The sequence below is a fragment of the Drosophila simulans genome, chromosome 3R (genome assembly GCF_016746395.2).
Source record: "Drosophila simulans strain w501 chromosome 3R, Prin_Dsim_3.1, whole genome shotgun sequence".
Classification (NCBI taxonomy): domain Eukaryota; kingdom Metazoa; phylum Arthropoda; class Insecta; order Diptera; family Drosophilidae; genus Drosophila; species Drosophila simulans.
The window spans coordinates 2,061,752-2,082,951 of NC_052523.2; the positions used below are offsets into that span (position 1 = coordinate 2,061,752).

Genomic DNA, 21,200 nt, shown 5'->3' on the forward strand with positions numbered 1-21,200 from the left:
CCATAAACTAGTAATAAAAGTAATTAGTTATTGAATATGACATTTTGAGTTTTTTGGCGAGAGAAACTAACATACATATACAACAAAATACATTTCTAGGCTCCGTGCTCCGTGATAGCAGCCGATTACGATTTGGAAATATACTAGACAACAACTAAGCGCATATACATGATGAAAAAGATGAGTCGGTAGTAACCGGCTGCTCGATTTGATTTTTGGTGGGGTCGGCAGGGGCTGCTCCATGGTCATTTAGCTAAAAATGAACAGATGATAGTAAGACAATGCGACGAAGTACAAATGAATCGGCAACTTACCACCAAGAGAAGAAAGGGCTCTTATTTTGGAAGCGCTGCGTAAAAGAAAAGAAACGACTGCCGCTTGATCTGAAATATTAGGAAATATTATTGGTCTTCTATAATCCAGAGTCATGCGAATATAATACTTACCGCTCGACAATCACCGCTGGCATCTGGACCAGTTGCACCGGCGACTTGCCATCCCTCAGTGCCTGGGTGAGATTTAGAATCTGGCCCCGCATCACCGACATCTGGCGCTCGAAGAGACGCTTGTCAAAGCCGCGATCCTGCTGGAAGAGGTACAACAACTCCGTGCAGATCTCCTCTACAAAGTTCATATCTGATAACTGCGGCAGCACCTGCTCCTTGATTTCCTCGCTAAACGGAATTTTCGCCTGTGGCAACCAGGCCCAATGGTAGGGATAAGCTCGCCAAGAGTCCGGATGCTTAAAGGGAAAAGCGAGGCCATTGTCGATGGCAGCAATCCGAATGAAGGCCGAGTTCACCACATTCCAATCGGGTTCCGACGTAGGGGGGGATCTCGACGAGGGCTCATCTTCGCTGCTGGTCACACTGCTGCTATCCTGTTGTGCATTGGTGGCTGCTCCACCCCCCATGTGGTTTGGAGGGCGACCATCTGCCGTCGGTTTCGGGCTAGCCTGCGACGGCTCATTTAGATCAACGATTTTTGAAGCCCCCAACGCATTGGGCAATTTGGGTGTCACAACTCCGTGCATAGTTCTGCCGCCAGTGCCTCCCACCTGGGTCGTGATCTTAGGGGCCACGTACTTAATCAGCCAGTTGTCGTTGCCACGGTCCGTGTTGCGTATGATATAATCGAGGACGACGAGGCGCTCGAACTGCAGTTGAAACGACTTAGCTACTGAAGGCGGCAAGGGTTCGCTGTCAAAGCGCCGCAGCCAGTAGTCCGCATCCTTGTAGCCCTCCACGAAGAGCTGAAAGGAGCCAGTCTGCAAGGAATTTTAACTTGGTTAATAGCCAATCGGTTTGCTTTTCGAGCCGAGTTCACCTTTAGAGGAAGGCTCATTCGGTTGAAGTGAGCCGACGGATAGTGCTCCTTGATGCGCTTCTTCAGCTTGGCCTTCTGTCGATCAATGCGGGCGTAGTTAAAGCTCTCGGCCACCAATCTGACCACTCGCGTCTTTGGAACCACATTCAGATTGAGTTTTCGATCAACCAAGCTGGCTCCTGATTCGGAGAGGTACCTAAGAAATATGAAAACCATTTTAAAAATTTGTTGTACACATTTATATCAATAAATGAAATAAGTTCCTCAATTGGATTTTGATGAATGGTGACAATTTGTATTATCTTACCCCTGATTGGGAATCAAGCAAGCTCGGCCAAAACAACACGGGCAGCACAGCTTATGCATCCATTTCGTCCACTTCGGATTCAGTCTGCCATAGGGTTCCTCGTCCTTTGGCTTAAATACGGCCAGGCATTGCTGGGGGAAAGCATAAGAAATGTCATAAATAATACGTAAAGCATAAGCGGGTAATCCACTACAATATTTTGAAATTGTTTCAGGAAAAAACCAAAAGTTTTGCAAAAGCCTTATACTTGCAGTACTTCCCCGATTACCTGATCTTATTTATCTATGCGCGGAAAAGTAAAAAAAATCGACGAAGTTAGGTCCAGAACTGGACGACCTAACTTTCACCTTATGCGCAAGCACGGCTAGAAGATCGCCGCCCCGATTCCCTACTCACATGGGAGGCATCCTTGACGAAGTAGGAACCACTGCTACCCTGGTAAATGCGCTCGGGCAGCACACCATTCTCGATGGCCCCCTCCGCCTTCGCCACGATCTCCGAGAAAAGCGGGTCATCTGTAAGATTCAAAGATTAAAATTAAAAATAGGCATTAGCACTAGCGCTTAAAATTACTAAAGAAGTTTGTGCGCAGAACGAAGATTCGCATTCCTCAAGCGGCGTGTAAATAACTGGACTGTTCGTCACTCATTCAAATTGAACGAATTTGCTATAGAATTATGGTTTTAATAATTTATTAACACACCAACAGAGACGCGATTAAAACTGAAATGACGTGCCAGCTGTTGGATAAAAATAATTACAGCAAACATGCACGAAAACGCTTATAAGACTGCGATGAAGTTGAAGACCCCACCACACTACACTTTACTTTATATCTAGGAATGGCATGGTACTGTAGACTACGCCAATCCTCTCGACGCTACCTATGAAATCAAAGTTGTCGTTGAAATCGCCCTGCAAGTCCTGGCAAATGGTGAACACTTGCGGTATGAAGTTTTCGCGACTGCTGCTCGACAAGCGCGACATGGAGGCACTGGTAAATTAAGTGCGCCGGCAGTCAAGAGGTTTCGAGTCGGCTGGCAGTTGATAAAGGAGAACCAGGTCACAATTAGCATAGCCAAAGCGTTTCGATAAGGGCCAACCCCTTGCCACCACTTACAGAGGTTCCTCAGCGGGCAGTTGGCACAATTGCAGCGCGGAGCCGCGATTTGAACGGTTACTGTGTCTTTGGAGTCACGCGCCATCGACGGTGAGTTCACCAGAAAGGGCGGATCGCCCTCCTTGTCCGACTGCGTCTCAAGAAAGTCCTTCTCCCGCGGGCACTTGTGTTCGCAACAGATGCAGGCGTAGTCGGCGGAGGCGGAGGGCACCGAGGAGCTGCTCTCCAGCGCATCCTTGCTAGTCGTGGGCTGCTCATCGTCTCTTGGTTCGCCTGGCTCTTCGTACTTGGCTGCTATAGCGTTCGGCAACGGCACCTGGCTGAGAAACGACTTTATGTTGGTTTTCGGCATGGGGCTATGTCCAATTGGCGACAGTTGCCAAAGGAACAAGTTCCATTTTTGAAGAGCCTTCCTTGAAATTCTTTAGATGCTTCCCAACTGACTTCCAACCCGACCACGGCGACATCCAAGTACACCAAGATTTACAACACACAATTTTGTGCTCAATTTCGAAAAAAAAACCAATACTTGTAAAAATCATACAATTGTAAAAAATACTTTGAAATGTGGGGCTATGACTATAGGATTAACAGACAAAGGACGAGCGAAATATGGCCATCTAGTGATATTCAGCACTGACTAAATCGATTGCAAAAAAAAACAAATTATAAATCGCTTTCGGAAGTCATTTCGAAATGCAACGAAAACAAATCGGAGGGTATTACTCATCATGTTCAAAGGCAGCAGAGCTGAGCGAATCACCTGAGTCACAAAGGTCACCGAGATCGCGATGAGTACTCATTTGGCAGTGTATATCACTCCCACAACACACTCTACATATATCTATAAAAGTGATCTTAATTCCCTGCACAACTTACTAATTGAATAATATTTGAGTAAGCACTTTTGTAATTTACGGACTAACCAATTGAAATGTTATTCTTATTACTGTATTGATTCATATAAGTATTTTTTATCTTAGCAAGGGAATACAAAAGTAGTTTGTATTAGTTTTTAGGAAATCCCATGTAAATAATCTTTTAAGCGGACGGAAATACTTGGTTTGATCAGGGTGCTTTTGTTGACTTAGAATTTAAAACGTATAGCAGCTAGGAATCTCGTCCGTATCAAATGCTTTTAGGGTTCTTCTATTTATGAGTCTCTTGTGTTCGTTTGGACGGACATTTTGTCTAGTTTATATTCACGTTTAGTTTATATTCAAGTATTTTAGAAATGCGAAAGAGCTAGTTTCCAGCTACAGATCCTCCCCGTATAAAATAAATTAGATGAAGCTGAATGAATAACATGGAGGCCATAAATAATCTGTTCTAAGCTTGCGCTGCTTGTTGAGATAGAACCACCATATGTGGCCGTAGAAGTGATAAGCACATCATGAGTAAAGGCCCAAAGCAAACAAGGGAGCAATGTGGTCTGGGTGTGGTAGGAATGTAAAGCAACTTGTACGACTTCATTGGGCCGCTGCGCACTCACCGCCAAATGTGTTCGACACAAACTCCACATGATCGTGCCCGCGTCCTAGTCCGCCCAACAGCTCGCTGATGCGACTTCCGTGACTGGCACTGCCTCCCCCCAGGAGCGGCTGTGACTCCCGGTTGTCGCTGCCGGCGTCCGTGGACATGCCCTCGAAGTCGATTTCTGGCACCAGGCAGATGTCGTCGGCCTCGTCATGCGGATGACGGGCGAGGGCAGTGTGCGAAGTGGTTTTCAGCGGAGATGTCGATGCAGATGTGGCTACCTTCGCGTGTGCGATGTGACTAATGATCGGTGGCTGTAGGCTGCTGCTGTCGATGCTCTCCTCGGCGCGATCTTTGAGTCTCTGGCTGCGCGGGTTTGAGCTTCTCTTCAGCAGCACAGCCTCCTCGCCATCTTCGTCGTCGGTCTGGTCGTCGTGAAGCATGACCAAGTTATCCAGTTGCGGTTTCTGAATAACAGCATCGCCGCCGGCACTCTCCTCGCCTGCCGGCAGCCCGTTGGTGTGGTTCCTCTCCTCTTGCGCTTCTTCCTCGTCATCCTCGTCGTCCACCGACAGTAGCATGGGTTCCCGCCCCTTTCTGCCTCTTCTCCTGGTCTTGCGTTTGCCCATGCCAACGGTGTTGATCTAAGGAAAAAGTCAGTTCAAATGGCCATATTGCAGAAGGTGAGGTTGAGAACGGAGTGCACTCACTCACCTCAACTTTGGTGGTCAACTGGTTGCTAGTCGACTCGAAGCCATTTAGAAGCGGCGACAGTTGGCTTCTGGGCGGAGGTTGGTCCTTGGCAAAGTCCCCGATGAGATCCACCTCGTCCTCGAGCTGGAGCAGCGGGGGATCCGCCTGATCCCGAGAGCCGCTCATGTTCGCAGGTGTCAGGCACGTGGGTGATTGGGCGTGGGTCGGCAGGGCGCGCTGGAGGAGTGGGAGGTGCCGTTGCCCCGGATCCGCAGCAGACGCAACAACAAAGGCCCGCGCTGTGCTGCAGCTTCTTCTTGCGCTTCTATCGCTGACTTTTTGGGCGTCGCTTGGCTATCTGTTATCTGCTGCTCCGCTCTTGCTCCGCTCGCATATTCCCGCACAATATGCTTATATTATTCGGGCTGCAAGTTGATTACATTACTTGTTAATTGCTTCAATTTTATGCTTCTATTTCGTTTTGGCAATTATCGATTTTTGGCTTAGAACCCCAGCTTCTGTCGCAGTTGTATTTTAGAAACGGATCTTGGGACGCGAAGGATCTCAAACACCTTCGAAATTGGGACTCACCATGCACTCCTCAAATGTAACAAGTGAATTACGCGTTCGATTTAATTTTCGCCAAGAACACGAAGCGAAAAATGGTTGACAAACCAAACAGCTGACGAGTAGAATTCGCGGGGCTGCCCACTTGCTGGTTCTGCACTCGCAGAGTGGCAGCCTCGCACTTGAGAGCGCTGAGCGGAAATATTTAAAATTGGGGCGTACTAAAATATCATGATAAAATAGAAAGAATTCGGCATTGATTTATCAATTAAAGGATAGCTTACAAGACTATGCTTGCAAGTAAGTTTTGTTCTCTAAGTTCTATATTTTATGAATTTTCTAAATAACTCTTAAATGCCGGAAAGGTTAGAAAAAATTGGGAAAGTAGAACTATTGATTTCTTATTTTGTGATAAGAAAAAAGGAAAAATTCTTAGCTCCACTTTAGTCCATTTTGATAATGTTGATACTAAAAAAGGCATTTCTGGGTGTTATTTATATGTATTTTAAAACAAGGTGGGATCACACGTCAGATAAATATGAAATTGACGTTTAAGATAGATCAACAATAATTTCTCGAATCTCTTCTTCATCGAGTGTCAGTGAGTGCTGTTTCAATAATGTTTTCAAATCTACTTTATTCTTAACATTGTATGGATGGTGCGTACGCCATAAGTATCTAGCTAAGGAGGGCACTCCTTCGCAGCTTTGTGATCCAATCCAGCACTTCTCCCAGCTGCCGCTGCAGATTAGTGCTCTCGGCGACCAGCTCTATGCAGTCCTTGAACTTGGTCACAGCATTACGCAAGCTCATCGGTGGCAGTACCCTGGGAGAAGGAGTAAATCAGTTATCACAGTGACCCAAATACACACAGGCGTTATCAGTGCTCACGAGAACCAGTGCAGGGGCTCCACGAAGCCCTTGGACTTGTCAACCGCGTGTCGCTCGATGCAGACGCCATCCGTGGAGTCCACGACCCGGCAGAGGGCGTTGAACTCGGCACTGTTCTCCGTGGGAATCTGGGCCGTGGACACGGACTGGCTGCCTCCATGCTGAAATCTAGTGCGGGCCAGGAGAATCGCTCCACTGGCGTTGCATCGCTCCAAATTTATCCGACACTGGGTGTGCTCCTCGACGAGGTGGAACATGTCCAGGTACAAGTCATCCAGTAGCTGGCCCGCGGCCTCCTTTTCGCAGTTTTGAATGCTCATTGCGTGCTGAGGAATAACTTTATGTATTTATTATTATTATTTCGGTCCGACGGAGATTTTTCAATCATATGATTGCACCAACAACCCTGACTTATCGCTGATATGCGCCGAGTTGGCACTACCGTCGATAACAAATGTTATCGCCAGCCCTATTCTGATTTGCAAACTAACAACCGACCGAATTGAATCAAAACGAAAAGAAACGGCTGAAAAATGTTTGCTTTTGTCGCGTGCATACGTGTTTTACGCAATGAATTGTAATTACTGCCGCCACAAACACGGTCATGCCCAATTAACAGGTAAACGGTCAAGCTGCACACTCTCGGGGAATCCGACTAACGAAAAGGGCAAACAGCTGTTGTTGTTTTCTTGCGCATTAGTTTTCGGAGAGGGGTGAGGTGAAGGGGCTGGCTTCGCAGTTTGTTTTACGATGCTGTCGCGAGATTAGAGAAAGTTTATAAAAAGCCCTGCCATTAGCATTCGGCAGCATTAGCAATCGGGAAGCAGTCAAGTTGAAACCACGTCGAGATTAACGCCACCAGACCAGCAACAAGTGGATGCCCCAAGTGCAAACAGTTCCAAAGTCAACTTTAATATACCCAAATCCCAGGAGATCGCATCGGATCGGGTGATAATGCCCGATAGTTGTACGGCGGACCTACGAAGTCGCCGCCGCGAAAATCCAATCGACCGCAACGGCAATATCGGCGGCACAGCCAAGGAGCAGGTGCGCGTCAGCTAGCCAATAGTGTTTATGACGCCTGGCTTGTTAAATCCATCGTGTGCATATGGCATCGGCATCCTATACTATATAGCCGCGTACTATACTATACATATGCACATACATCCATACGTATCTGGGCATACGTAACCGCGTTTGATGACAAACATTGACGGAAAGCGTGGCCAAGTGTGCACTGAAAGAAAAGCGAATGCTATGATTAGTTCTAAGAACCTGCTTACCTATAAAAATATTTATCAACATTTTAGTTTTAGTGTGAGCGAATGCTGGCACAATCGCAAAAATTATTTGGAACATTTTTATCTCAATTTGTACCTCTCGTATGGGCCTTATTTTTTTCAGTATTTGTATCTAATCGCGAAAATCGTAGGTTTCACACCGTGCCCGTGCCACCGCTTCAGTAAGGGGGTTTTGCCTGCCTATTCCGGTATACTCTCTAAAAACCTCAGCTTTTCCATTAATAGACTTCCCAATCCGCGACTGATAGGTACATATATGAAGTAACAAAGTTAGATAGGCCTTCTTTTCGAACTATCCCACACCTGAAGTGGTTTACCCTTCCGCATACATAAGTGCAACCATTAATGACTCGGCGTTTGCTTATCTCTTCAATTATTTAGGCGACAAGCAGCAGGCCTAAGCTGACAACCGAATATTCCCAACGGACTAACGAAATGACTGCGAGCAAGGAAGGTCAAGAATCGAGGCGAACCCTCAGCGAGAGTTCCGCAGAGGACGTCGGGCACACAGGATCGAGGACCAGGACCAACGACGACGAAATGTGGCGCAATGAACTTGCTATGAACGCGGACAGCAGCGCCGCTCAGCCAGAAAAGCGAGAGGAACGAAGTCCCAGTACAGGAAACTCCAATACGAGGTTCAGCGATGCCGTAGATGTTGTTCTTCGCGTTCTCCTCGTCATTACCTTCTTGTGAGTGTTTCGTGCTACATTCCAAATGCTGACAAAGTCCATCACTCATACATGACTCATCTCTACAGCAAGCTGGAGACGATGACAGCTTTTAAGCGGGAAATTCACGAGGAAGAGCTGTGGCTGTACAAGAACCCAAGGCGACCGGACATCGTCAGGGGCGGGGAGCTGCTCTTCTGGGTGATAGTGGCTCCCTTTCTGGTCACTATCGCCTTCTACTGGTACACAAGAGACAAACGGGACTTTAGAGCCGCCAGCTGGGCCTGGACACTGGCCCTGTGCATGAACGGCATCCCGACGAGCGTACTGAAGATAACAGTGGGGCGGCCCAGGCCCGACTTCTTTTACCGCTGCTTTCCTGATGGCGTGATGGTGCTTAACACAACGTCAAGTGGCTTGGACACCTCCATCCTGGATTTCAATTGCACAGGGCTTCCGGGCGACATAAACGAAGGCCGCAAGAGCTTCCCCAGCGGTCACTCGTCGTGTAAGTTGAATGTTGGAATCCAGTCCTCAATGCCCGCTAACCATTTAAGTATGCCTTTTCTAGTCGCCTTTGCGAGTTTCGGTTTCATTGCCTATTACATTGGCGCCAAGCTGCACGCTTTCGATAGCCGGGGACGCGGCCACACCTGGCGGCTCTGCATTGCTGTGATACCTCTGTTCATCGCACTGCTGGTTGCAGTAAGTCGCACCTGCGACTACCACCACCACTGGCAGGATGTGACCATCGGCGGGCTGATTGGCCTACTTGCAGGCTATATAAGCTACACACAATACTATCCCTCCATCTTCAGCCCTAATGCCGGCATACCATTGGTCAGGTGGCCCAGCAGAGAGGGAAGCCAGTACCAGCGACTGTCAGGAAAGGACGACAGTAACAGTCGTGGTGATCGAGGTGGCGGAGATGCGGTGCGGAGACCCCTCCTCGCTGGCAAGGAGGAGTCCAAATGGTACTAAAAGCTTTACGTAATATTAGTGTTAGTGTTGCTTTCCCGTTTAAGCTTTTTAAGCATATCTAGACATCGCTGAATTTCCGATTTACAAATGTGCTGCTGGTTTACCTCGTATTAGGATGGGTAGGGTTTGTTAGTAGTTTCTCCAATAAAACTAAGCGCGTCAATTGCTAAACGTAAATTTATTGCTCATCTTTGGCAGCAACATCCAAATCTAATTTGCTACATCAAAGTGACCGAAACTAGCCTAAAGGACACGATATGCACACTCAGATTCAGGTCATGGAATTGAACGCCTGCAGCAGCACCTGTTTTTCGCGCTCCTTTTTCTTAACTACGTCAAGACTGCGTTGTCGCCACGTGCTCTTGCGCAGCTTGATAGGCCGGCTGCCCACATAGCGACCGTCCATCTCCTTCATGGCCCGTATAAAGTCGGCCGGTTCTCTGAAGCTCACGAAGCCAAATCCCTTGCTCTTGCCCGTGCGCTTGTCCCGCACCACACGGGCCCGCTGGAACGAGGGGAACTTGTTGAAGGTTCGTGTCAGAACCTCATCGTTGACATCGTTTCCCAAGTCACCACAAAAGATGCGGAAGTCATCGTCGGGCCAGTCAGCCAGCGAAGTATCCTCCCACACGGTGCCGCCAGCGATACGCACCGTCTTGCGGTCCTTCTTCTTCCGCTCCGTTGTCTGGAAGGATTGGAGCGCCGATGATGCGCGCGCTGCCTTAATGGCCTCCTCTGCAATGGGATTGGGTCCAGACTTTTCCGCCTTGAGCTTCTTCAGCTTCTGCGTTACGTCAAAAGAGACGGCGTTGATGTCGATGGAGGGCGCGGCGGCCACGGTGGGCACGTGCACAGACTGCCGGCACTGATACAGTTTGGGGGCGCTGCTCAGGACGACGGGAGTGGCAGACATCGCCTTGGAAGAGCCACCTCCACTGCCCGTAGGCACGAAGGTGGACATAAAGGTGGGTGGAGGCGGCATCGGCGGCGGGGGTACGGTCAGACGCGATCCTCCATTGCCCTGGTGATGCTGCAGCTTGTGCTGCGAGTTGTGGTACGTATTGGCGGCTATGATCGGGCGCACCTGGTTGGGCACGAAGAGATTGCGGGCGGGAGGCTTCGAGATCTCCGCCTCGAAGCGTGAGAGCTCATCCTCGATGTTGCGACGCTTTGTACCCATTTTAAATGGGTTTGGCTCTTTTAAAAAATCAAATCAAAACAACTTTTCACGCAAAAATGCTGCAGAAAACTCGGAGTACTAAACAAATATCGATTTCGTTACCAATCGATTACACTATTTTTATTTCAAAGGCCTGTTTAGACATGGCCGCAGAATCAGGCTCTATTTGCAATTATATAACAAATAAAACAGTTATTTTAAGGAAATAATAATATTTAATAAATATGAAAATAAGAAAATAACTTCGACTTATTACATTTGATTACGATAAGCACCTTTCCGAACGGGCCTTGATAATTTCAGCGTTCAAGTGTTGACCGTTAAAATAGTAGACGATAGTGCAGTGTGACGGCTTCGCATTAGCTGGCAAATGCCTTATGTTAATAGACTAGAATTGGTATTTCGGCGTCGTCGACACCAGCACTGACTAAACTTCAGAATTACTGTTTTCTTTTAGACGATCTGATAAATAATACTTGAATTAAAATCGTCGGAAAAGCTCTAGGTGTGATAGAAAGTATCCTCAGCAAGCAAAATAAACGCAGAAGCAATATTCCACACACATACACAGTTAACGAAAGAGCACAGGCATACCCACACAAGCGCACAAAAAGTCGAGGGGCGACAGCAACAACAAAAAAGTGTGGAAAATCACAAAACCAATACATTTCTCCATTTATTTGAAAGCACTGGGCCCCAGGAAAATGCCAACCAAGGAGCGCCACATAGCCATGATGGGCTACCGATCAGTGGGTGAGTTTTCCCAGGAAATTCCGCCAGAAGCACAGCTGTTGTTGCTGCTGGCACTGGTAATTGCGTAGTATTTCGGCAACAGCAACAACTATGAACAATTGACCATAGTAATTACGCTTCGCCCGCAGGCAAATCGTCGTTATGCATACAGTTTGTGGAGGGCCAGTTCGTGGACTCCTATGACCCCACCATCGAGAACAGTAAGTGCCACATCCCATTCCGTGCGGATTTCCTCGAAGCCAGGATGACTCCACGCTTCGATAGCAGTAGCAATGCGTAATGATCGGTAATTCCCATTCGCAGCCTTCACGAAGATCGAGCGTGTAAAGTCGCAAGACTACATCGTCAAGCTCATCGACACGGCGGGCCAGGACGAGTACAGCATATTCCCGGTGCAGTACAGCATGGATTACCACGGCTACGTCCTGGTGTACTCGATAACCAGCCAAAAGTCCTTTGAGGTGGTGAAGATCATATACGAAAAGCTGCTCGATGTGATGGGCAAGAAATAGTAGGCTTCTTCCCCGTGGGTTACGCTTGAGAGCTATGCTAACCTTTTTTGTCTTTCAGTGTACCTGTGGTGTTGGTCGGCAACAAGATCGATCTGCACCAGGAACGAACCGTTTCCACGGAGGAAGGCAAGAAGCTTGCCGAGTCCTGGCGAGCTGCATTTCTGGAAACGTCCGCCAAACAGAACGAAGCAAGTACCAAGACCAATCACACTAGCTGAATGCAACTAATCCACTTCCTTCGCAGTCCGTGGGAGATATATTCCATCAGCTACTGATCCTCATTGAAAACGAGAACGGCAATCCCCAGGAGAAGAGCGGTTGTCTTGTATCGTAGGGCGGCTGGGAAGCTGAAACTGCGGCCGAACTGTTGGGAATACGGCAAATCGCTATGGCAATACGAAAATCGATTATCTCTTATCTACACAGTTGGGCCAGCGTGCATGGCGGGGCGGGCCGTACCCCTTGTGCGCAGCAGGAAAATCTAAAAACCTAATAGACCTAATAGTTCTAAGACCACACAACAAGTAACCAATATCAAGCGAACTAAATGCGTCCGCTAACGCTGCCCAGCAGGTTTTGTGGTTCGCGTTTAGCGCAACACAACAGGTTTAAGTTAGTACGTTTTTTTCACAACAACAATTCAGTTACAAATTTCATATACAAATTCTGCAAACCTTTAGTTTCAATTTAAATATAATTTTTCAAAATACTATTCAAGATTGTGTTTTTATGGTCAAAATTTTTGAGTGTGAAAAATATAAATAGAGGTCGATTTACAAAAGTTACAAGTGCGGCAAGAAAAGCTGCCAATTGCAATTCCAAAGTGCTGGATTTACTTAATTTCGTCTTTATAACTGATTAAATACTGTCATGATTTCCATAGATTTCCAACTGTTGTGAATACTGTAGCCAAGGTTCAGTGAACAAAACAATTGGGAGGATCGAGGTATGGTTCTTAATAAGAGTAATTTCAAAAACTTATAAAGATCTTTTGTCATCAAACCAATTAACTGTTTGGATAAACTTAAAGAGTCGCCTGGCCACTCTAGCAATAATTGCATCTGTTAAGAAAAAAAAGGGGACTTTAAAATTATATACCGCTATTTCTTATGTCCCATTTGGTCGGGCGAATTTGATTGACACTCGCTAAGATTTGGCTCGCTTAATATTTGTAAAAGCTGAAAATAGAAAAAATACATTGAAATTATTCAGCATTCCAATAAACCGATTATGAATAAAAATATTTCTTGTCTTATCTTTAATCTAAATTCGGGGCTAACAGAGCGAACTAACAGTGCTGTTAGCTGTCAGCTGCCATAACCCACCACGAAAATAGCAAATCCACCACAAGGCGAATTCCAATTGGACCGAGAGTTAAATGTTTTCCGATTTTCAAACAGTGAACTTGTGCGTGCGTTAAAATTAAACTCGTTCAGCATTTAAATCGCGTGAGATTTTTGCCTTTTAACGGTAATTTACCAAAGCGAGCGATTCGTATTAAATGTGAATGTTCCCAATGTAGAAGAAAGCGAGCTGGTTTTTCTTCTCTATTTTCTGTATTGCAATTGTTTTTCTGGCCGACTTTGGCTGGGTGTGTGTGTATGTGTATACTTGTGCGCAATGCGTGGGTATTTTCTCAGTTTTTCGTTCTATTTTCAAATTTTATTGCTCTCGCATAATAGTATACATATGTACAGCATTATGTTTGACCGTTATTTCGAATTTCTCCAACACCGCGAGTTTTTTGTGACGGCATTTCCCAGTCCCGATTTGTAAGCCATCTCTGTACATTTGTATGTACATATGTGGATAGGCATGTTTGTACAACTGCACTTACAACCCGCTAATCAGGTGCAATGCACATACATCCATCGATTCCGATTCGGAATCCCAATCGGAATCCGAATGGGTGGGCCACTGGCTTTTCTTGTTGCTTCCTTTCCGGGCCACAGCCTTTTATCGATTTAATAACAAACGAACGGCCGCGAGTCGTTGGACTCTGCAAAAACCGGCACTCGCACTTGGCGGCGATGTCTGACCAGGATTGGAGATAGGAGCTTGCGGATGGCAACGGACTAGATGTTATTGACGTACTTAGCCATGCTTACCATATGTATGTGCAGATGTGTTTGAGGTCGAGTCTTGATTTCCAGGTTCATCTAGCTCACTGGCGATAAGTGCTGGGACGCGTGTCAATATTTATACCCCCTGGTGATGATGGTGGAACTACGGAACCAGGCTATGCCCATCTGGGGGATGGGCCCATGGCTGATAAGATAAGTCGCGATTTTAAAGCGCCCATAAAAGCAGCAGCAAGCCCACAAAACAAGTGAAACCTGCCGATTGTGCTATTATCGGGGGATTAAACTGACAGAATGGAAAATCAGTCTATTCAAGCAGATTTCATACTATAGTAGACTCTCTTTTTTTAAATTAAAACACATAACTGCTTGGCCTAAACATCTCGCTAGTTTGATGAACTTAACTGACCGCAATTAATAGTATTTTTATTTATCATCCAGCTGGCCTGGGAGTCACGTTAGAGTGCTTAATTGGCACAGCAAGTGCCAGTGACTGATGCAAAAGTACTAATATTCAACGAGGCAACTGCATTTTTCAAATTAAAGAGAACTAGCGACCCACAAAATTCGTACAGCGAATGAGCTTAGCACATTTTCCCCACATTAATGCGGCTGCATTAATTGCATTATGTACCTACGAGCCATTGTATGTATGTGTATGTTTAAACACACTCGTTCCGCGAATTTACATATGCATACGTGTGTATGTAGCCATGCTAACAGATAGTCTAGATCTAGATCAGTGCAGCCAAGCACATGGGGTTTTTGTGCTCGGATGTGCGCCGCCAAAAGGGGAAAGTGCTCACTTATCCAATCCCATTGCCGAGCTACCCAGTCGCAATTGAACTAATGAAATGTAGCCATCCTCCAACACGTCATGCAGCCCGATAATCATTACCACAACTCAGTTTGCAGACACACACTTGCGGTAGAAGCAGTAGTCGCTAAATCATATTTAATATGCTGCAGCTAAAGTACACTCAGAAAAAATATAGTTTGAACATTGATACTTAAAGTGGCTAAAGTCTAATCAAACTAAAATATATTATCCAAAATACAATAAACCTGATGTAGTTGCTCTCCACAAACCATCAATGAAGACCCTCTGCCCAAATATTTTTTTTTTAGAAGCAATAGTCGTAAGACAAATCACTTTAACCCACATGCATACTTCATCGCACCCGTGGGGTTCTGGCCCATTGACCGCAAGTGTAGGAAACAAGTCATGGTGGCACCACAACAAACCTTTTCCGCACCGCACCTTTCCTGGTTTACTCTCTTTTCCCAGTTCGCCAAAGTGCCCGTGTGGCACAATTCGAACTTGGCGTCAATGCCGTTCTGTAGCCACCGCACTGGTGCCACATCCGATCCGATGTGGGAGAGTGTGTGACGAGGGCGCAGTACGTCACCTCGTCACTTCGCCACTCGGCACCAACATCAACAGCAAGTACGCAATACATAATGCTTGAGAGGAAGACCGGCCAAGTACGGGGTCAATGCCCGCTGGCCTGGTTGCTTGGTTGACTGACTGGGTTGGCTGGGCTACAACTGCAGCGCAGACGTCGGAAGATGGCCCTTGTAACGGCTTAGGCGCAACATTAATATTCCGCCTGTTGTGAAGTTACCGCACCACGTCGCATTGGGTTCCGTGTCTGCCGGCGGAACAAAACGCTCTCCGAGTGGGGGAACCAATCTGTTGAAAAGACAAACGAGCTGCGATGACATTTGTGCCGCTGCACTGTGGGTCACAGCATCGGCAACCCTTTCGAAAGAATCTAAAACACCCCGCGGCACAAATGCCTACCGATTACGATTATGAGTGCGTGCACTCGAGCCCAATGAACACTGTAGCCGTATTGTCATTTCTCAGCTTTTGTAGGAAGATTACAATCCATTACCAAGATAATAGCTGAGCTTAAACATACCTTAGTTGCTAACTAACCTATTGCAATCATCTAAATTGTGCGGTTTCTCATTCACTTGAATTGAAATTCCTTCGTATATGTATATAATCAATAACAAGATATTTTATACTGCATCGAACTGATTATTCTTCGAGTGCATGTGCTTGAGTTCAGTTTGCGCCGTTTAATGTGCGGCACGTGTCTCGAGCCTGTCCTGGAGCGATGCCTCCGATGATGAGTCATATGCCACGGCCACCACCAAAGGCCCAGCAACCCCAAGCGAGTGTATGAATGGAAACGCCAGCTCGCGTGTCTGTGTGTGGGAAATGGGGAAACCCTCCCCAGTCTAGTCCAACATTCAGATTCACTCACGGAACCCATTCGATTGCAGACTCTCGCCATGTCGACCAGCCCGAAACCGGTTAAGAAGGTGCCGATTCACTTGCAGAGCGCCCAGAATCGCGTCTACATCAAGAATGGTAAGCTCATTAGCCGACCCCGTGTGGGAATACATCAAGTTAGAACACTGATTCCATTGCAGGCGAGATCGTCAACCATGACAAGTCCTTCAAAGCGGACGTGTACATCGAAGATGGAATTATCAAGTAAGTCTTTTGGAAATGCCACATTTTAATTGCACTAGTCCAAGTCTGTCCAAGCTGCATGCGAAATGTTCAGTTTATTTGAGCTACACCTTTGGCTTTGACTTAGTGAGAAAGATTAATCTAGACCAAGAAGGATTAGAAATGGCCCTCCAATACAATCTAATTTGCCAAAGGCGTTGGCATGACTCACGAGAAAAGCACGGAAATTTTTACTTAACCACCCTTATCCTATTGCCAGGTTTGTGGGTCCCTCCTCGGAAATAACGATACCTGGCGGAGTGCGCACCATCGACGCCAGCGGACTGATGATCATTCCCGGAGGCATCGATCCCCACACCCACATGCAGTTGCCTTTCGGCGGAGCCGTGGCCGTCGACGATTTCTACCATGGAACCAAGGCCGCTGTGGCAGGTGGCACCACCATGATCAGTAAGCAGGATTATCAAAACGCTTGACCTGTACTCATTTATTCCTGTCCACTCCCCTAGTCGACTTCGTTCTGCCCAACAAACATGAGTCGATGATCGAGGCGTATGACAAGTGGCGCAGCTGGGCCGATCCTAAGGTGAGAAATGAAGGGTGTATATTGGGAAAGGACATAGACTTTTGTTTCAAAAACAAGGAAATCTAAGCATCAGGGAGTAGTAAGTTAGTAAGCAAGTATTAAATGCTAGCTAGCTTTGTTACCTGTTTATGCTAGTTAAACAGACATATACCATATTAAATAGCAAGATTAAAGCTCTTGTTACGGATATGGTTTGTTGAAACATGAGGAATCTATGAGTACATACATTTAGGCATGTAATCAATATAATTATTTATTTAGGTATGCTGCGACTACGGATTGCATGTGGGCATCACCTGGTGGTCGAAGTCGGTGTCTGAGGAGATTGGCATTCTGTGCAAAGAGCTGGGAGTGAACTCCTTCAAAACATTCATGGCCTACAAAGGACTTTATCAGGTACGTCGGCTATAGTGGAACGCATCTGCTTCATAATTAATGGGTTTCCACCATTTCAGCTGAATGACTCAGACCTTCTGGATGTCTTCGAGCGTATCAGGCACCTAAATGGCGTTGCTATGGTAAGGCTACTTGCGCCATTACTAATTCAACTTAAAGCAAGACTAGCAAAAAGATTCATAGGAACTTCCTGTTTAATGGGATACACCCATCTGGACAAGCTCTTTCTAAAATTCGATTGAAATATATTGTAAACAAGTTTGAAAAAAGTTTGTGATATAGGTTTGAAGCAAGCTTCAATGCACTATTTACAACCATTACAACCATCCACATGCATCCACTTGTAGTACAACTATATTCGTTTCCACAGGTCCACGCGGAGAATGGCGACATCATTGCGAAGAACACGCAGCGCCTGCTGGCCGAGGGCATCAATGGGCCGGAGGGTCACGAGCTGTCGCGACCCGAGGAGGTCGAGGCCGAGGCGGTGCACCGCGCCTGCGTCCTGGCCCACCAGGTAAGACCACTCCCATGTCGCCAGACAGTGGGGGATGTATGGGAAGTGGGAGGAGGGAGAAGGGAGGAGGCGGTGTGTGTCCATGCCGGTTGAGTGCCACTGTGCACTGTGCCGCGCACTGTAATCATGGTTTATTTAATTATGTATGTTATTTATGATTTTGATTTCCTATTATTTCCATTGTGTATGATGCACCCTGTACATATTATGCGGTATGCGGTATGCGGCACTCGATATAACCCCACAATAAACGTAACCTAGGCCGATTGTCCCCTGTACGTGGTCCACGTGATGAGCAAGTCGGCGGGCATTGAGCTGGCCAGGGCACGCCACCGCTACCGCGGCCGATACATAATGGGCGAGACCCTGGCCGCAGCCCTGGGCACGGATGCCACCTGTTGCCAGCACCTGGGCTTCGACGCCGAGGCTGCACATGTGCTCAGTCCGCCCTTGCGGCCCGACAAGACGACCCCCGAGTTCTTGATGAAGCTGCTGGCGAAGTAAGTTCTGCCTGTTGCCTGGGTTCACATTCCGGGCCGGGACCGTAAATATCAGAGGAAACCATTGTTTCGCACTCAAATTATTCGAGGATGTTGGATAAGCCCCACGATTTTTGAGTTAGTTGATCTTCGCTGAAAGCTGCAGGAGTATTTAAAACATATTTAGAAAGAAGAAATAATTTAAATTACATAAATAATGATTTTGAACCGGAAGCATAGAAATGCAGGCATTATAAATGGAAATTTTGGATTGGCATTCTCATTTCGCCCATATAAAGTTATGTTTTAAAATTATATGTTGATACTAAGGTTTTAAGCAATCAATTCCACCATGTAAACTGAGTAGGAAAATTAATAATATGATTTTAAATGTATAAAATGATTACGGTCTCTGGTCCTGGGATAACTTGTCCTTGTTCATACTGGTTACTCTGCATACTAACCTGGTTTTTGCTTCTGCCTGCCTGAATCGTATCCACTAACTATCTAACTGCGCCCGTTCTCGAAACTAACCCACTAATCCAACGACGTTTCCATGTTTGCCATTGCTTCACTCACACGCCCACCCACACGTCCAGATGAAGACGCCGCTCTTCGTGTCCGGACTCACCAGCAAATCCTCCGCCGAGCTCGTGGGTCGCGCCCGTCGCAGTGGCTACTGCGTGTTCGGGGAGACGCTGGCCAGCTCACTGGGTCGCTCCATGAGCGCCGTGCCCAAAGGCGACCGCATCTACGCCATCACCAGTCCCCCGATCCGCGAATCTGCCGAGACACCCAGGCAGCTGATGAAGTCCCTGGCTTAGTAAGTATCGCCTTGTTTTAGTGGAATCGAAGACCCCGTACTGTGGCCCATGCCAAAGTATTAGGCAGCAAAGAGAGCTAAAGTGCATAGGTTTTAAACGAGAAACCCTAATATGAAGTTTTTATGGATGTCTGGACTTGGTTTTGCGTCGATTAAAGTAAATCTAAAGAATTAGAATAAGGAATATTATTTTTTTAAATATATCAGACGCACAATAAGTTCATAGATTCCACATGACCATGCTCCAAAAAGTAAGTATCCAAGATTCAGAACACGATCGCTGCATTTCCCACCCTGCCGGTGATTGTTTGTTTCGTTACTCTTAACTGACCATCTAAAAAGGTTACCTAGATTCCATCATTGATCCACATTTTCTCCACAGTGACGATTTGCAGCTGACTGGCAGCGACAATTGCACCTTCAACAAGGAGCACAAGGCTCTCGGAAAGGGTGACTTCACCAAGATTCCCAATGGCGTCAACGGAGTCGAGGATCGCATGTCGCTGGTCTGGGAGAAGGGCGTGCACGCCGGGCTTCTGGATCCATGCCGCTTTGTGGCCGTGACCAGCACAAATGCAGCCAAGATATTCAACATCTATCCCCAGAAGGGACGCATTGGTAAGTCAGTTGGAAGCATCCGATATTTACTCAGTGTTTAAAGCGACCTGCTCTCTTTTACCTTGTAGCCGTCGGCTCGGATGCGGACATTGTGATCTGGAATCCGAATGCCACCCGTACCATTTCCAAGGATACCCACCACCACGCCTGTGACTTCAACATATTTGAGGGCATGACCGTGCACGGCGTCTGCGAGTTCGTCCTGGTGCGTGGTCGGATTTGCGCCGAGCGCGGAAACGTGCGGGTGGCGGAGGGCTTTGGACGTTTCATTCCCACACCAGTTCGTCCGCCGTTCGTCTACGACATCATCGAGGGCAAGGTGCAGTCGCAGCCGGAGGAGCAGCACGAGGAGAAGCAGAACGGCAGCGTGGCCAAGCGGTTCGCTGAGCTGGACATACAGATTCCGGTGCAGGAGCCCATCAGCGCCATGCTGGCTGGCAACCTAGCCATGCCGGCGGAGGGATCTCTGTGCAGCACACCCTCGGTGCGTGGCCGCGTCGATGGAAAGCGCGACTTGCAGGAGTCTTCCTTCTCCATAAGTGGTACGTTGACTATTATCAATTGTTTCGTAGTTGAAATCTATTCTTGATTGTTTCAAAATCTCTTTTCAGAGGAGCTCGACAGGTCTGGTGTTCGAGCGTGCATCAAAGTAAAGAACCCACCTGGCGGAAAGTCTTCCGGATTCTGGTAGATCACAGACCCGATATCGCATCGCATGGCGTATGGATGCGGAATCGCACAATCTCCGACGACAGTGTAAGCCAAAGTCTGCGCTCATTCGACAACTAAACTGGCATTTAATATAGATCCCTGAAACAAAATCGTAATCTAACCAAATTTCAAATAAGTACATAAGAGCATAACCACAAACCAATTAAGAAGGTATCATAGAGTCTGCTTCGTCATTTTGTATTTAGAACCGATTGCCTCTTGTTGATACAATTTTTGTTAAGTGCATCAACTGAATGAAATGCCTCAAAGCATTTGAAGTCGAAAATCAAACATTATGGCTGCTTAAGGTATTTTTCGTTGAAATCGTTTATTTTAATACTTTGTTTATTTACAAGGAGATTTAGCACAATTTAACTCTGTTAAATTCATGACACTATTGCAATTGTTTATTGATTACCCGCTTCGAAGTAGAGCACATCGATCATGCCACGTGAGACAAAGTAGCGCTTGGGAGCAAATTCGGCATTTAATCTGAGGATGTCTAAAAGTAATACTTCAATCGATTTTTTGATAAGATAAAAGTATAAATGTGGAAAACTATTTATTAAAAATACATACTTTATATACATATATTTAACAAAACAAAAGCCGAACACAAAGATCAAACTAATAAACTTTACCAAAAGATAGTATTGCATCTTTTAATTTCCAATTGAAAGACAAAAGGGAAAACTCAGAAATATACATATGCATATTCCGGTT

The 21,200-nt window shown here is 46.6% G+C and overlaps 6 protein-coding genes and 1 long non-coding RNA gene across 12 annotated transcripts; 4 read left to right on the forward strand and 3 right to left on the reverse strand.

Moving 5' to 3' along the window:
- Positions 1 to 20: 20 nt before the first annotated feature.
- On the reverse strand, positions 21 to 5,669 carry LOC6726826 (phosphatidylinositol 4-kinase type 2-beta). 3 transcript variants are annotated; one of them, XM_016175948.3, is made up of 9 exons: positions 5,514 to 5,669; positions 4,944 to 5,347; positions 4,246 to 4,873; positions 2,030 to 2,148; positions 1,634 to 1,764; positions 1,327 to 1,522; positions 447 to 1,267; positions 315 to 383; positions 21 to 253 (listed from the first exon to the last, which is right to left on the reverse strand). In XM_016175948.3, the coding sequence occupies exons 2-9, from the start codon at positions 5,106 to 5,108 to the stop codon at positions 250 to 252; spliced, it is 2,133 nt and encodes a 710-aa protein (XP_016033329.1). In that variant the 5' UTR covers positions 5,109 to 5,347; positions 5,514 to 5,669; the 3' UTR covers positions 21 to 249. The 3 variants fall into 3 exon arrangements, with proteins under 3 accessions (XP_016033329.1, XP_016033330.1, XP_039150736.1); XM_016175949.3 differs by lacking the exons at positions 4,246 to 4,873; positions 4,944 to 5,347; positions 5,514 to 5,669 and adding an exon at positions 2,754 to 3,105; XM_039294802.2 differs by lacking the exons at positions 4,246 to 4,873; positions 4,944 to 5,347; positions 5,514 to 5,669 and adding an exon at positions 2,207 to 2,255.
- LOC120284964 lies at positions 2,714 to 3,294 on the forward strand. The gene is made up of 2 exons (XR_005544185.2): positions 2,714 to 2,843; positions 2,933 to 3,294. It is a non-coding gene; the product is annotated as an uncharacterized LOC120284964 (long non-coding RNA).
- A 437-nt stretch (positions 5,670 to 6,106) lies between the features above and the next one.
- Positions 6,107 to 6,701, reverse strand: LOC6726827. Its single transcript, XM_002102198.4, has 2 exons — positions 6,381 to 6,701; positions 6,107 to 6,315 (listed from the first exon to the last, which is right to left on the reverse strand). Exons 1-2 carry the CDS (start codon positions 6,698 to 6,700, stop codon positions 6,168 to 6,170), a joined length of 468 nt encoding a protein of 155 aa, XP_002102234.1. The 5' UTR covers position 6,701; the 3' UTR covers positions 6,107 to 6,167.
- Positions 6,702 to 6,860: 159 nt separating this feature from the next.
- Positions 6,861 to 9,510, forward strand: LOC6726828 (phospholipid phosphatase 5). Of its 3 annotated transcripts, none has more exons than XM_016176140.2 (4): positions 6,861 to 6,999; positions 8,063 to 8,373; positions 8,442 to 8,860; positions 8,924 to 9,510. In XM_016176140.2, the coding sequence occupies exons 2-4, from the start codon at positions 8,117 to 8,119 to the stop codon at positions 9,331 to 9,333; spliced, it is 1,086 nt and encodes a 361-aa protein (XP_016033332.1). In that variant the 5' UTR covers positions 6,861 to 6,999; positions 8,063 to 8,116; the 3' UTR covers positions 9,334 to 9,510. The 3 variants fall into 3 exon arrangements, with proteins under 3 accessions (XP_016033332.1, XP_016033334.1, XP_016033333.1); XM_016176142.3 differs by lacking the exon at positions 6,861 to 6,999 and adding an exon at positions 7,082 to 7,427; XM_016176141.3 differs by lacking the exon at positions 6,861 to 6,999 and adding an exon at positions 7,795 to 7,929.
- Positions 9,493 to 10,651, reverse strand: LOC6726829 (RNA-binding protein 42). Its single transcript, XM_016175947.3, has one exon. It carries the CDS (start codon positions 10,511 to 10,513, stop codon positions 9,605 to 9,607), a length of 909 nt encoding a protein of 302 aa, XP_016033335.1. The 5' UTR covers positions 10,514 to 10,651; the 3' UTR covers positions 9,493 to 9,604.
- Positions 10,652 to 10,876: 225 nt separating this feature from the next.
- LOC6726830 (GTP-binding protein Rheb homolog) lies at positions 10,877 to 12,490 on the forward strand. The gene is made up of 5 exons (XM_002102201.3): positions 10,877 to 11,266; positions 11,395 to 11,466; positions 11,570 to 11,777; positions 11,837 to 11,966; positions 12,023 to 12,490. The coding sequence occupies exons 1-5, from the start codon at positions 11,218 to 11,220 to the stop codon at positions 12,110 to 12,112; spliced, it is 549 nt and encodes a 182-aa protein (XP_002102237.1). The 5' UTR covers positions 10,877 to 11,217; the 3' UTR covers positions 12,113 to 12,490.
- Positions 12,491 to 13,095: 605 nt separating this feature from the next.
- Positions 13,096 to 21,128, forward strand: LOC6726831 (dihydropyrimidinase). 2 transcript variants are annotated; one of them, XM_016176145.3, is made up of 12 exons: positions 13,096 to 13,248; positions 16,155 to 16,242; positions 16,305 to 16,368; positions 16,607 to 16,797; positions 16,857 to 16,933; positions 17,195 to 17,329; positions 17,389 to 17,451; positions 17,700 to 17,846; positions 18,108 to 18,346; positions 19,531 to 19,766; positions 19,835 to 20,308; positions 20,378 to 21,128. In XM_016176145.3, exons 2-12 carry the CDS (start codon positions 16,164 to 16,166, stop codon positions 20,455 to 20,457), a joined length of 1,785 nt encoding a protein of 594 aa, XP_016033338.1. In that variant the 5' UTR covers positions 13,096 to 13,248; positions 16,155 to 16,163; the 3' UTR covers positions 20,458 to 21,128. The 2 variants fall into 2 exon arrangements, with proteins under 2 accessions (XP_016033338.1, XP_016033336.1); XM_016176143.3 differs by lacking the exon at positions 18,108 to 18,346 and adding an exon at positions 18,925 to 19,148.
- The last annotated feature ends 72 nt before the right edge of the window (positions 21,129 to 21,200 follow it).